Here is a 14,322-nt window from a genome sequence, read left to right as displayed (position 1 = left end):
CCTGGTTCTAGAAAAGCTTAATTAAATTAAGAGGTTTTTTTTTTTTTTTTTTTTTTAACCAGAGTGTTGCTGAGCTCTGGCTTATGGTGGTGAGGGGGACTGAACCTGATTTTCAATGTGAAAGCCTAAGGATTGAGGGTCTATTTGCATAACCATTATGTTATCCATTCCCACCCATTTTCTCTTTTCTTTCTATAGTTTTTTGTTTGTTTTGTTTTTAATTCTTATGACTTATTTTGCTGGAGACTGTTAATCCTCACTGGACTGAAGCTCCAAATCTCTGACAAAGAAATAGCCATGGCTGGCTGGTGCACTGGCTCACAAGGCACTCAATGCAGGTAATGCATGACAGGCCACAGTGAGAATATATATTTCCAGGGAGCAGAGCTATAGCTTTATCACATTCTTGTTAATAATAGATTGGAGGGTGGGACTACCTCAGATGCTTGAAAAATCAACCTCCCTTACTGCTTTCATCAACCAGTGCTGTTCTCTATGACAAGGTTAGGGTGTAGGAAATCTGCTGCTAGTGAACATGGATCCCACTTGTGGGAACAGATACTGCTGTTCATTACCTATCCTCCCTGCAGTTTGTAAAAGTGTGCCAGGAAAGTGGTCAAGCAAGTGAATGTCACACAAGCTCTACATTTGGCCAGCGTTATAGCACCCAACAGAAGGTTCTGCATTTCTAGAAACATCCTGTACATGCACTGTCCACAGTGGCAGCCACCATCCTCCTGTGGGTCTTTTAAGCTTGAAAGATGGTCAGTGTAAAAAAGGAATGGAATTTTTATTAAACAGAGTTAATTTAAGTAGCCACATTTAGCTAATAGTTCAGGTACTGAGCATACCACCTGATTTCTTGTATTACCAAACTTGGTTTGGGAAAAACAGTTCACCTAAAGAAGCATCTTACAACCAGTGTTCACTTAAATTTCTTCCTTCCTTTCCTTCTTTTTCTCAAGGATTTATTTATTTATTCATGAGAAAGATAAGTGAGAGAAAAGGAACCAGATATCACTCTGGTACATGTGCTGCCGGGGACTGAACTCAGGACCTCACGTTTGAGAGTCTAATGCTTTATCCACCTCCCGGACCAGCTCACTTAATTTTCATTATTTAATAAGCATCATCCAGGGGACTGGGCAGTAGTGCACTGGGTTAAGCACACACAATATGAAGTGCCAAGGACTCACGCAAGGATCCTAATTTGAGCCCCTGCCTCCTCACCTGTGGGGTTGGGAGTGGGTCGCTTCACTGTAGGGGGTGAAGCAGGTCTGCAGGAGTCTCTCTCACCTCCTCCTCTATCTATCCCATCTCTCTCAATTTCTCTTTGTCTTATCCAATAAAATGAGGGGGGGGGGGAAGCCTCCAGAAGCATTCATAGTGCCAGCACTGAGCCCCAGCAATAACTCCGAAGACAAAAAACAAACAAAAAATGAAACAAAAAAAAGCATCATCCATTCTTTCGATTTCTCCAATGACAAAACCTTTGCAAGTACCCACCGTCAAGACCTACTAACCCTTGGTTTTTTCCTACCTGGACTTTAAATGGGTCTCCAGTGATGCGAAGAGGCTTGTCTGCTCCAGTAGGCAATGGGCCGTCCTGGATCATGACCATTTTCACACCTGTCCGCTCCTGTAGGGGTACACACATTGAATGGGTCTCCAGGTCTGGACCAAGAATGCAGGTCAGGAACTAGGAGGTAGTTCATCAGGTAGAGTGCGTAACTTAGGATGTATGAGGCTCAGAGTTTGTTTCCCTGCATGTGGGAGAATCATGGATAGAACCAGAGAAACCTCTATGAATGGCAGAGTGTTCTCATGTCTTTCCTTTCACTTCTACACAAGTATGTAGAATTGAAAAAAATAAAACTGAGCCTAGGCCAAAAAGATAAATAGCTTACTAGGGAGAACATATGCCCAGTGCATGACCCAGGTTTGACCTGTGGCACATGAGATGCTACAGTACGACAGGAAGTTCTGTTGCAATGATGCTTTCCTTCTATCTGAATGAGTGACTGGAGGAGCTAGATGGTGGCATACTCTGTAGAGTACATGTGACCATGCACAAGGTTCTAGGTTCAAGCCCCTGGTCCTAACTGCAGGGGGGAAGCAATCACAAGGAGCAATGCAGGTATCTATCTTCTCTCTCTATTCCCCTTTCCCTCTCAATTTCTATCTCTAGCAAAAAAAAAAAAAAAAAAAAAAGGCTGCTGGGAGGAGTGGAACACAAGCGACTGGAGCAGTCCAATCATGCAGCTGTGTGGCACTAGCTCCGTGGGACGGAGGGGTAGGAAGCAGGTCTGGAGATGTTGATGGTACTCAGCCATGTAAAGTCCCAGTTCTGTATTTAAAAAAAATAATAAAGCAAAAACCTGCAGCTCAGAGAAACAGTATATATGTGAAATAGTCTTAGAGTAAGCCATCAAGGTTTTAGAGCTGATGACTGCGGACACACACACATACACCCCAAAATGTGAATTCTGTGGTTTTAAATCATAACCTATTGTTGTCTATCTAGAGTGCCTACCATACAAGGCAGATCCCAATCCCTTACCTGCAATGTTTCAAGCTCAAAACCCCAAAATAGAAGTTCCTTCAAAACTAATTTCACAGCAAAACTAATCTGAACTCACGTAAGCCTATCTATAGCCTCGATCTTGTTGTGTGTGCTATTATGTTTAGTTATAGAAATACACATTTGAGTACAGGGTGTGAAGTGGGAACTTGCTGTGGCTGTCAAATTCTGAAACCTAAGTGTACCCCCCCCTTGCCCCGTGCCCTAGATTTGAGATTAAAGAGCAGCTAATGTTCATACAACACTCATTTAGGAACAGGCTCTGTGCTAAGGCTGTGATGTAAATGTAAAACAACTGAGGATCAGTTCAGCTTCATTACCACAGTGAGGCCAGTATTTGCCTTCTTCTTCTTCTTCTTCTTTTAATATATATTTATTTATTCCCTTTTGTTGCCTTTTTTTTTACTGTTGTAGTTATTATTATTGTTGTTGTTGGATAGGGCAGACAGAAATGGAGAGAGGAGAAAAAGACAGAGAGGAGGAGAGAAAGATAGACACCTGCAGGCCTGCTTCACTGCTTGTGAAGCGACTCCCCTGCAGGTGGGGAGCCGGGGCTCAAACCGGGATCCTTATGCCAGTCCCTGCTGCGCTACCACCCGACCCCCTCCCCACTTCTGTTTTTATCTGAGATGCCACCTGATAGTAAATAGTAACAGTTTTACTGCCAACAGTGGTCACTGCAGTCTCAGGGCCCAGGACCTGGCATTAGGTCTGGCTATAGTTAATGCTCAGATAATGTACGTTGAATATGGAACTCAAAGAATCACCCAGGCATGCAAGTGTGTACAGCCACCCAGAAAAAGAGGCCAGAGTTCTGACAAATCCTTCCAAATATGGAATATGAAGTCTGCTCAGGTGTGACTCTGTAAGGGCTCACATACCTGCAACTGCTTTATTGTTTCCCCTCCTTTGCCAATGACCAGACCGACTTTAGATGCAGGAATGAGGATCTCTTGAATGGTGCTGTTGCCATCTATGTCATTATGAAAGCTGGGTCCATTCCGACAGCGGTCTACTATCTGCCCCAGGAGCCGCTTGGCTTGTCTTTGGGAGGGGAAAGAATCACAAGAGAAGCAGTGTTAAACTGGTGTTCCAGGTGCCTGAGGAAAGAGAACAGCACCGGGGAAACATGAAGGAGTCAAGGCAGACCTCCATCCAGCTCCAGTTCCTGTCCCCACAACCCGGAGGTCTCTGCCGTTCGCCAGGCTACTGAGCTGGAATTTGAAAACAACACATACCACAGTACCAATATTCTGACATGGAGCCTGGAAGAAGGGACTACTGCCCAACACTGTCCATCTCAAACCCGCCCACTATTTGTACTGTGTCTGTATTCATTCTGCAAGCTCAGCTTATTGCCAATGAAACTGACAGCTACTCTGGGGGCAGAGACCATGGGTTTCCCTTGTAGATTTCAGTTCTCCAAGCTAGCACAACCCTTCTTATAGCATTCACTCAACAGATATTTGTTAAACAAGGGCAGGAAGAGAGCAATGGGAAAGACAGGAAGAAAGCAAAGGTTAGTATAGGCATTTAAATTCCTAAATTTCAAACTCTACTTTTCCATAACCACCTGGCTAACCAATGACCCTAAGCTAAGACTATGAATCACCAGTTAGGTTGAGGGGTGGAAAAAGTGGGGAGGCAGGGTACTGCATCAACTGTTCAGCCAAGTACACCTGCTTTGTTTTCCCCTCAAGTAAACCTGCTCTGTGCTCTTCCCCAACAGATTTTCAGGGCCCTGCATTTTGCAAGTTATGTTATTCTATACTGATTAATCATATTTTTAGAGATTTATTTAAGAGACAGACTGACTGACCAGAGCACTGCTGCATAGTGTGTGGTACTAGGAATCAAACCTGGGGCCTCATGTAAGCACTGAGTCCTACCTGCTGAACCACTTCCCTGCCTCTTGTTATTTCTTTGCAGTAGGGTGGGAATAAATCAACAGTGAGTCAGTATACTCAGGATACTCACCCTAGCTAGTGAGCATACTCAGTATACCCCTTCTAGCCTGTTTTCTTGTCAGGCCAATTTCCTTTTCTGCACTAGAATCTCTCCTGGTTGTTGTCTGTGGCATTTTAAAAACAGATTTATATATAATTATTTTTTACAGGAGAGAGAGAGAGAGAGAAAGAAAGGGGGGGAGAGAAGGAAAGAGAATGAATCACACCACTGCTCAATTCAGCATATGTGGTGTTGGGGATCAAACCTGGGGACCCAGGCTTTAAGTCCTATGCTCTACCAATGAGCTATTGATCTGGTCCACTACTAATTCTTTAAATCACCCTGAACAACCTAGTGTTTGGTTCCTCTAATGTCTCTAACAGAGAAGGATTCAACTACTAAACAGGCTGGTTGTACTGCTCACTGAAGAAAAATGCAATTATTTCTTCCTAAAGTTACAATCCCACAGCCTCTATTGGAAATAGGAATGGCTATAAGAGCAGGAAGAAAAAGGCAAGAAACAGATACTGCCTTTTGTAGTCTTCAGTCTTTGTGTATAGAATCAGTGTCTCCTCAGTTATAGTAGCTTTTTAATATTTTGCTTGTGTACTAGATTAACCTATGTTGGAAGAAAAATATCTTGACTCCAGCAAAACCATCCTGCCTGCCCTATAATGTACACCTGCCAGCAATATTTATTCTGGTTCACTGCTTGCAATGCTGTGGCAGAACAAGGGAATTTAAACTCATCTAGACTCCCTGAGAAATGGAAACAACAAAACAGCCCTATCTATTGAGCCAGACATAATCTTAGCACCCTTGTCTCCCAAATGCAATGCTACTCAGTGGAATAAAGAGGAAAGCAAGCAGAGTCTAAGTTAGTATATCTCTTTCCCCCAGGAGTTCTGGGATTTATGAGGCCTGCATCTGAGACTAGGTTCTGGGCATGCATGTATAAAGAAAGGCAAACGGTGCTTGTCTTAAGGCTGTCGCAATGGTTCCAAAGGCTAAGACTTCCTCTGGACACCCTCTGGTCCATACTGTCGTCTTAGTGGAACAATGGTTAAGAGATGTCAATTAATTTGGTTCACAAATATCAGAAAGGCAATGGACTCAGTCCCAGGTAAAAGATCTGGTAACAGGACTCTCAATGGTTCCCAAAGTGACAGGCTTCCTAATGTAGACCTGCTCAGGTAAGGAGGTATTAACAAGGAAGAAATAAGTTGATTATTAGAGTGATCAGGTGGGGTGAATGCATACTCTGCAGATCCTGGTTTATGAAAATGTTATGAGAGTTGTGAGAAATTCTGTAGGGTTTTAAAGAGGCAACATTTTGTGTGCTTAAAGGTAACAGAAAAACTCCCCTGGTGTGACAACCTCCCAGATCCTTTTCTAAAGAAGCATCTGCATTTGCAGCTAGATTGCGGCACAGGTTGACAGTGTTCATGAACAGTTTTGCCCTTCCATTTCTCCCCATTTTGGGGGAAGGAGGAAGAAAAGTGAAAGGAAAAAGTAAATAAAATAAACTTACTCAATACTTTCTGGGGTTCCGGTAAGTACACAGGGCCTCTCTGGAATCCCAGAACTCTCTATAAGAAGAATCAAGAAGATGAGGTGTGTTGGTGGGCATCAGGCAGGCATGTACCTTTGCCTCTGTGTATAGACTATCTCTCTGGGTTGGTTCCTACACCAGCCCCACAGAAGCCCAGATCCCAGAAAGGACAGTTTGCTTCCACTTGTGGAGAGAATATTAACTTGGTGGCTCCACCCGAGATTCTCAAAGTAGAAACAAGTCCTGAGGGGAAGCTGGGAGGGCGCAGCAGAGGTTTGTGAGTTAGTCCTAATTACTAGTTTTAGCTTCGTTGCTAGCCCACATGTATGCCAACAAGTGCTTATGTCACTTAACCTGCTGTTCCTTGGTTTTTCCATCTACAGAATGGTGGAATGACCACTGGTTGGTTTGCAAAAAGTTGAGGCACACAAGTAAGGAATTTAAAGGTGTGCACACTAGGATTATTACCAATTACTGCATGAATATCCCAGAGAGATCAGTGACATTTATGGTGACCTGATTTTGAGCCATTTGACGTGATAAAAATCTTCCCAACACCACACATGACACATTATTTAATTCACCCCCCCCAAAAAAAAAGTTTCTTAAAATTCTTACTCCAATATATAGATAAGGAGAAATGGCTGACGGTAGTTACTGTCTATAATAGCTCTTAAAAATTGTATATATTTCTTTAATGGAAAGTTTTACAACCTCCCTCCTCCTTCAATACAGAAAAAGGTCAACCTCAACTTATATGATGAAAGTATAAACAAAATAAAAGTGGTTTCTGTCTCTCTACAAATTATGCGATCCAAATGGACCCAGCTGGGGAAGGTCCTGAACTGTGTTTCACATGTATAATTTACCCAGAACCCCCAGCTGGCATTTGTTCACAAAAGGCAGGACAGGAATGATCTAATCCAAAGGAGTCAGCAAGCAGTCCCCAGCAGTGACCCCCAAAGCTATAGGACTCCCTTAGGTTCCACTATGCCTGGTGTAACATTCTAGTGCAGAAAACAAAGATGGTAGAATGGCAGGCAGGTGCTTAGGAGGGACTCGATAGTTGGCCTCCCCTCTGGACCCATTTCTGCTCTGGTTTTTCTGCTCCTCTCTGGGAAACCAGCTCCAGAAGTGCAGAGGACACAGTTAGTGCAAATACTTACCCAGGTCCCTAAACTTTTATTTTTATTTATTTATTTATTTTATTATTTATTTATTTTTCTCGGCTCTTTACTGCAGCTCAGCGACAGGGCTGCGGAGCCCAGGATTGAGGGTCCTCTGAAAAAATATGGAATTATTTGCACATCATCCTTGTGCAGGGGCCATGCTAATCTCTGTATCGTTTCAATTTTAGCATATGTGCCCTCAAAACGAGCACACCCCTAAACTTTTAAGCAACAAATAAATGTTGTGAATCTGGAAAACCTGTAAAATATTGATTCCTACCAAATTGAAATCTATGGAGGGGGGAAGTGGTGAAGGGGAGGAGGAAAAACCCTTACCTGAAGCAATCTGAATTTTGCAACCAGATTCTGCTTGAATCCGTGAAATCTGCTCACCTCCCCTGCCAATAACTGAAACAAATCGAATGGGGTCAGAATGTGTCCCCTCCCAATTCACATTTAATCATGCACGAATGACTGAATCCACACACTTATTTACACTTGGTATAAAGCACTATACAACAAACTAGTCTCAGTGAGTCCACAAAGACAACATGTGAAACATGGCAAACAGATACAAGCTATTCCCAACAGGTACAGGATAGAAAAGTAGGGCATTGATGGCCCGAGGTTCTAGTCTTTCCCTCAGCCTGGAGAGCCTCCTATACTGTGGGGCTCTAGAAAACACAGTGACAAAGCATTCAGGTGACACACAAGAATGAGAGAATAGATAAAGATCAAGGAGAAAGAAAAGAATAATTCAGATACTTACTAAAGCCAACCATTTTATCAGGCACTTTGAATTCCTCTGTTATTACTGGCCTAAAAAACACAACAACAAAAATAAATTTTGGGAGAAAAACAGAATAAAGAATTTTGTAGCTATTTCAGGTCCTCAAGTTTTTCAATGCTGCAAGTTTTAAAATAAATCTTGCTAATCTGGCCATCAAGCCCACAGTGTCTACAGAATGTCATCTAACAAACCCACTGGCAATTCAAGCCCCGACTCCTTGAGTCATAGGAAGAAACCTCTGATTTTTCACTAAACCATCATCTCCTCTAACAGCTGCCCTTTTCTCCTCCACAGTCATACTCTCAGTATTGTCAAATTTATACCTCCCGAGACCCTCTCTAATAAATGGGCCATCAATCTCAGGAGTCTTATTCAAGATTCTTTGGGGTTTTAGGAAATGTTTACAGACTTCTATTATGATCTCCTCTGTAGATGAAGATAGTTAACTTTACTTCGACATTTCTGTTTCCTAATCTTTTTACTGCTTTCTGGCCTCTTCTCAATTATCTGTGTCTTTTAAACGAAGACACCCCAAATGGAACCAGTATCCAACAGAGGCCTAATCATTGTTGACCAGGACAGAATAATTACCTCACTTACTCTGCAAGGTACTTCTGGCAAATGCTATCCCATCCATTATGTCTTTTTTTTTTTTTTTAAACAACTATTGCACTGGCTCTTTCAACAAACCTTCAAATTTGCTATATAGTGAATTGTGGACAATATCCAATTTGCCCAACACCCCAGAAAGCAATTAAATCTAAGCATTTTCCTTAGGAGGAAGCTAAATGCAAGTAGTTAAAAAAAAAAAAAAAAAGGTAGGCATTTTTAAACATCTCTCACACAGCTGGATTTTTACCCATCATGGAAAAAATTGAATAAAGTACACGTTTTTAGGGAAAGTGCAGCACTTAGAAGAAATGCAATAGCATAAGTAGCACTTGCCACTGTATCATTCTGATGGGAGCAAACAGTTTTCTTGTGAAGTTTCTATGCTCAACCTCTTAGTATATGAGTTTACCCTGAAATCTGGCAACACCGTGGTAATGAATGGCAAGCTTTGGCTAAGCTAATACTTCAATAGACTTCTTTCAATAGATATGGGGTTTCCTCGGTGGCAGATGTCTTCTGATTTGTGGAGGGTAACAGCACTGTTCTGTATGAAGCCATGAGGCGGCTGTGCACATATGTAACAGCATAAACGGACTGTGCTGCTGGGGAATTTATGTCACAAGAGAACCTGAGTAGGTCTTGGTCACGAGAACATTTTTTACCAGGCCCAGAGGGAGAAATGTACTAAGATGAAGTGCTTTGGGTTTCCTGGGAAACAAAGCTTTACTCGAAATGCAAGGCTGAAACTTGTCTAATGTACAATGTATAAACATTTCAGAAAGTAAAACTCTGAATAATTATGGTTTTGTAGGAAAATTACATTTGATACTAATAATAACCTTGCTTAAAATATTCTAATTAACTTTTGAAAAGCACAGAAAAACAAAAAACTTATGATAAATCTTTTGGTTAACTTAAGCCTGATGATTTAGAAACTCCCATTCATGTAGAATACAAAAGGTTATAATTGTATCGTTGCTGATGAAGGTTAAGGTTATGTTACAATAACAAGATGCATAGCACAAAATTTTGTCCATTAAGGAAGAGAAACCATGGCATACTTTTCTGAAGAATAACACTGTGGACCACAAATATCTTTTCATGCAGACTGGTCTTTTTAAAATCCAAAGGTTTTTTGTATCTCTAAGTCCTCACTGTTTAAGGGAAAGCTGTGAGGAGAAACTGAGGCAAGGAATCAACTGGGCAACTAACAAAGGCATTTTGGCATGTCCCTATCACTATGTGACATTAGAGGGGTGGGTTGGGGGGAACCCAAGCTTTTGGTCTTCTAGACTCCTTGAGTACCAAAAGGTTTTTACCTTATGAAAGCCCAACAACTCCTATTTCTTCAAGAATCTTTTCTTAAAGAGGTGAAGGATTCATTAAACACAGGGAAAAGCCATCGAGTCATAGGGAAAATTTTCATGTTCAGAATTAAATGTATGCTGGCAGGCAGCTGCTCCAACATTTGACACACACACATATATATAAAACAGCTGATTTCTGAGCACCTTGTATTACTAGCCACCCTGAGTTGTCACTATCTTAAAAAGGGCTACAGAAACTTGAGTCTTAAAGAAATCTAACCCATACTTTTTCACACTCTGAACCTCTGACTTTCTCTCTAGTGCAGATGGTGGATCAATAAACAATTAGAAATGATCAATAAATAATAAAACACAACCCACTGCTTACCTTTGATGTACCAAGGCCCCTAACTGGTTACCTACTGTGGCAAAGAGAAAAAGAAAAGAAAAATCAAAGCATTAGCACGGATAAACTAACTTCATCCTTACACGAGTTCTTACCGTTTGGGGGGGGGGGGGAGAAGGGCAGAGAGAAAGCAAACAGTAATTTAGGCTCAGTGGCTGAAATGAATGCGTTACATGATATGAAACAGGAGGGGATGTCTTGATCAACAGTCTCTAACCCAGTGTCCAGCTGAACACAGGATAAGAAATTGATCTGTGTGTTCACATGCTGAGAGGCCTGGGAGAAAATCCTGCTTGCTTAATTCCCTTTGACTTCTTCCCTCCCTCCTGCTCTGGATATACTCTCAATGTAAAGACAGAGAGGGTCCCATCTCTTTTTGAAACAAATGAGATTGGGACCTCCACACTTAGAAGCATTGTTAAGAACTGTTCCATGGCAGCTGTAGTTCCTATAGCCTCATGCACATATGTCCCTGCTGCCACGAGCCATCCCCCCACCATTCCCTCCTGCCCTGCAGCTTAAACATCTCAAGGAAAGGAGCTGCCCCCTCCCTCCTTGCACAGCAGCCTTAGTGCAGTGGGCACCAAGAAAGAGCAACTGTCTTCAAGCCCATTTCAGAGACAACAGTGCCACACAGGCTCTCATTATGAAAACTAACTCTACAATCACATCCCCACCAAACCACTTTAGCTATGCTTTTTGTTTCAGTTTCTCTTCTTTCAGCTATTGATGAGTGCCTCCTTCACCAGACATCAGCAAAAATGATTCTGTTTTGGAAAATGGAGCCCAGGAAACAATCAGCAGACAATGAAAAAGTATAAATTCTAAACATATCACAAAGTACTAAATGAATCTTACAATGTGGTAACAAGGACATTCAAAAATATGCCTCTAGGGAAAGTTATGAAAAGGTCAGGTAAGAGATAAGTGAGAAAGGATCAATTACAGCAACTCAGAACAAAGAGTGGAATTATTTGACATCTGAAATATAGGACTCCAATTGCTCTTCTCTCTGCTTGAACTTAACCCTGTTATCTGACTGGACAGGGGATGGTCATGAAAAGAAACCAGGTCATGATGTTTTAAAAGGAGAAAAAGCATAGAGAAACAATGCTAGCAAAGAGTAAATGGAACTACTGAGTCAATACCGTATTTCTTCTGGATCAATAGTAAGTTAATGGACTGCAGCCAAAACACTGACATTATACACTATTAATCAGCTTATCTCGAGGATAAGAGGATTGTTTTTATTGACTCTTAAAATTTTGTTTTTGTATGAGTCTTTTTGAATATGATGAGAAATTCCAGCTCAGGATAGCTCAGGATAAGACTCCCATTCCATTTGAAAACTGGAAAATCAGCAGCTTAGAAAGGTCTCTCTCCCTTTCTGCCCTAGATGGTGTGGGAGAGGACTGTAATAGCCTGAGGCATGGGATATAAGAAAAGTATGCCACCGAAGAATGCCAGTCACTGAGCGTTCTCAAGTATGCTTAGCTGTTCCCATAGAAGCATGAAGCTCATCTTCCCTGCTTTCTGTCAAAACTCTTCTGAGGGGTAAAGATAGAGGAACTAAGTGTCTGGAAATGACAAAAACACCCCAGAGAGGCACTTTTTCCTAAAATAAGAGATGGGCCCTGTCTCCTGTTTAGTAAGAGGTGTCAAAAGACTGCTAATCTCTTTCTATTTTTCAGACAGAAAAGCAGCAGAAACAGAATAAATAGCAATACTACAGTAAGGCATTAGAAAAAAAAAAATCCACAGAACTCCCAGTCAAAAGCCACTTGAAGTTTTATGATACAAACACAAAACTACCTTCGTTTTTAAAAAAAATATTTATTTATTTACTTTTGTTGCCCTTGTTGTTTTATTGTTGTGGTTATTATTGTTGTCATTGTTGTTAAATAGGACAGAGAGGAGGGGGAAGACAGAGAGGGGGAGAGAAAGACAGACACCTGCAGACCTGCTTCACCACTTGAGAAGCGACTCCCCTGCAGGCGGGGAGCTGGGGGCTCGAACCGGGATCCTTACGCCAGTCCTTGCGCTTTGCGCCACCTGCGCTACAGCCCGACTCCCCCACCTTCGTTTTTATTTCAAGGGATATGTCACAGGCACCACACAGAGTATAATCTCTGATCATCAATTGCTTTTGTGTGTGTGTGTGTGTGTGTGTGTGTGTGTGTGTGTGTGTGTGTGTGTGTGACAAATTTGAAGTGTTTACAAGGGTAAAAGTGCTTATACCATCTTCCCACAGATGGGCTACTGAGAACCATAACACTAAAGAATAAATTAAAATAAAAACTAGATTTAACTCTGTTAGTAGACCCCTCAGGATAAATCATCTCTCTTTTCCATGCAAATGCTACAGCCCAGGACTGAAACTCATGATTTAAAAGTTTCTTCTTTCTCTTCAAAAAAAGTCTCATTTGGTGTCTGAAAGTGAAAACCAGCAGTTAGATATAGGGTAGTGGGTACTCAAATAGTAAACTGATAATGCTCAACTCCATGAATAAAACCTTCTCCTCAGTCTTCATGGTGAAGAGAGGTCAAATGAGGGAAGCGGAAGAGAACACCTATCAAGCTCAATTTAATGGCAATGACAGCCATTTTACAGGAAGGAAAAATGCTGAATAAAATCAGTCTCATTTTCCCTTAATGGTGCCTGCGGGTTGACAATGCTTCATCTTGCTTCAAGAGTTCACCTCAGCTCAATTCTAGAACACGTGGATTAACATGCACACACAGGTGTGGTTCTCATTTATCCCGCACACTATATAACAAGGAATGGTCTGGGCTGGCTCCCCATAGAAAATGCTACAATATAAGACATTCGTTCTGAAGAGTAATATTCTGCCAAGCTCAGTAATGATCACCCATTTTTCTCTTTCACTAAGGAGAAAAATTAAATCATTTTTCCCCCAAATAAATGCTAACAAATATCACAGGGCACATGCCCAACTTTACAAAAAAACAAAAACATCAATTTTAATAGTTAACCCTCCCCCCCCAAGAAAAGGACAAAGCACCTGGCAATCCTAGGCTCAGATGTGCTGGTTTGGTGTACAGGAGGAACAGAGCAGAGCAGGTGGAAGTCACCAGGGAAGATAATGTCAGCAATTCTCTTTCTCTTCCCTTCTCAAAAAAAGACAGAGGGAGAGGAGAGAGAGAGAAGGGAAGGGGAAGGAATGAGGGAAAGAGAGAGAGATTACAGGACTGAAACTCCCTCCAATGTATTGGGGGTTCAAATCTGCACACATGGCAAAGAAGCAGACTAGCCAAGCGAGCTATTCCATCATGCCTGTTGGCAGCTCTTATATGACTGGCAAAACAAACTTCCCTGTTCAGAGTTTGAAAACAATACTCCTACACCTCTGACTGACAAATGTCTTTCCAAGTCCAGTTAGAGACAGTAACAGACTTAGCTATATAGATTTCTGCAGTTTGCAGAGTTTTAAAAAAAGCGTTTCACCCCAGGACAGTACAAAGGCTTTCTGTGTTCAAAGGCAGCAACTGTTGCCCCAGGGCCAAAAGATACTAACAATGATAAACTCAGGCTTTTTTTTTTTTTTTTTTTTAAGATTCTATTCCAGCAACCCAGGAGGTTGCATAGTGGTAGAACTTTGGGCTTATAAGCATGAAGTCCTGAGTTCAAGTCTCAGTGCTGCTCTGGTCTATCTCTCCCTGTAGCACATGAAATAAATGATATATATCGGAGCACTGCTCAGCTCTGACTTGTGGTGGTGTTGGGGTTGGACCTGAGACTCTGGAGCCTCTTTTACATCATCATTATGCTATCTCTCTTCTAAAACAAACAAACAGATTTATTTTTATTTCATATGAGGCAAGAGTTTCACATTAGAAACAGGAGGAAGCCACAGCACAGCTCAGGTATGGGCAGATCAGGGAGCAAACAGAGCTTGAGACATAGAAGGCCTTCCCAAGGCCAACCAGCTCAACTATC

At 41.8% G+C, this 14,322-nt stretch overlaps 1 protein-coding gene and 1 pseudogene across 9 annotated transcripts in view; both read right to left on the bottom strand.

Annotated features, from left to right (window-relative positions):
- The window catches only part of FUBP3 (far upstream element binding protein 3), a 60,254-nt gene that overhangs the window by 18,849 nt on the left and 27,083 nt on the right, over positions 1-14,322 (bottom strand). For 6 of the 9 annotated variants that reach the window (XM_007527012.3, XM_060200402.1, XM_060200406.1 and 3 more), the window contains exons 3-8: positions 10,347-10,380; positions 8,019-8,068; positions 7,586-7,657; positions 6,060-6,117; positions 3,463-3,625; positions 1,541-1,639 (exon numbers count right to left, since the gene is read on the bottom strand). In XM_007527012.3, coding sequence (XP_007527074.1) covers positions 1,541-1,639; positions 3,463-3,625; positions 6,060-6,117; positions 7,586-7,657; positions 8,019-8,068; positions 10,347-10,380 — 476 coding nt within the window. The remainder of the gene's footprint in view (positions 1-1,540; positions 1,640-3,462; positions 3,626-6,059; positions 6,118-7,585; positions 7,658-8,018; positions 8,069-10,346; positions 10,381-14,322) is intronic. The other 3 variants (XM_060200401.1, XM_060200403.1, XM_060200405.1) reach the window with 2 other exon arrangements.
- On the bottom strand, positions 7,366-7,461 carry LOC132541045 (U6 spliceosomal RNA; annotated as a pseudogene).

The sequence above is a fragment of the Erinaceus europaeus genome, chromosome 10 (genome assembly GCF_950295315.1).
Source record: "Erinaceus europaeus chromosome 10, mEriEur2.1, whole genome shotgun sequence".
In the NCBI taxonomy this organism is placed as follows: domain Eukaryota; kingdom Metazoa; phylum Chordata; class Mammalia; order Eulipotyphla; family Erinaceidae; genus Erinaceus; species Erinaceus europaeus.
The sequence above is the reverse complement of the archived record's forward strand: the minus strand, read 5'-3'. Positions and strand labels throughout refer to the sequence as shown.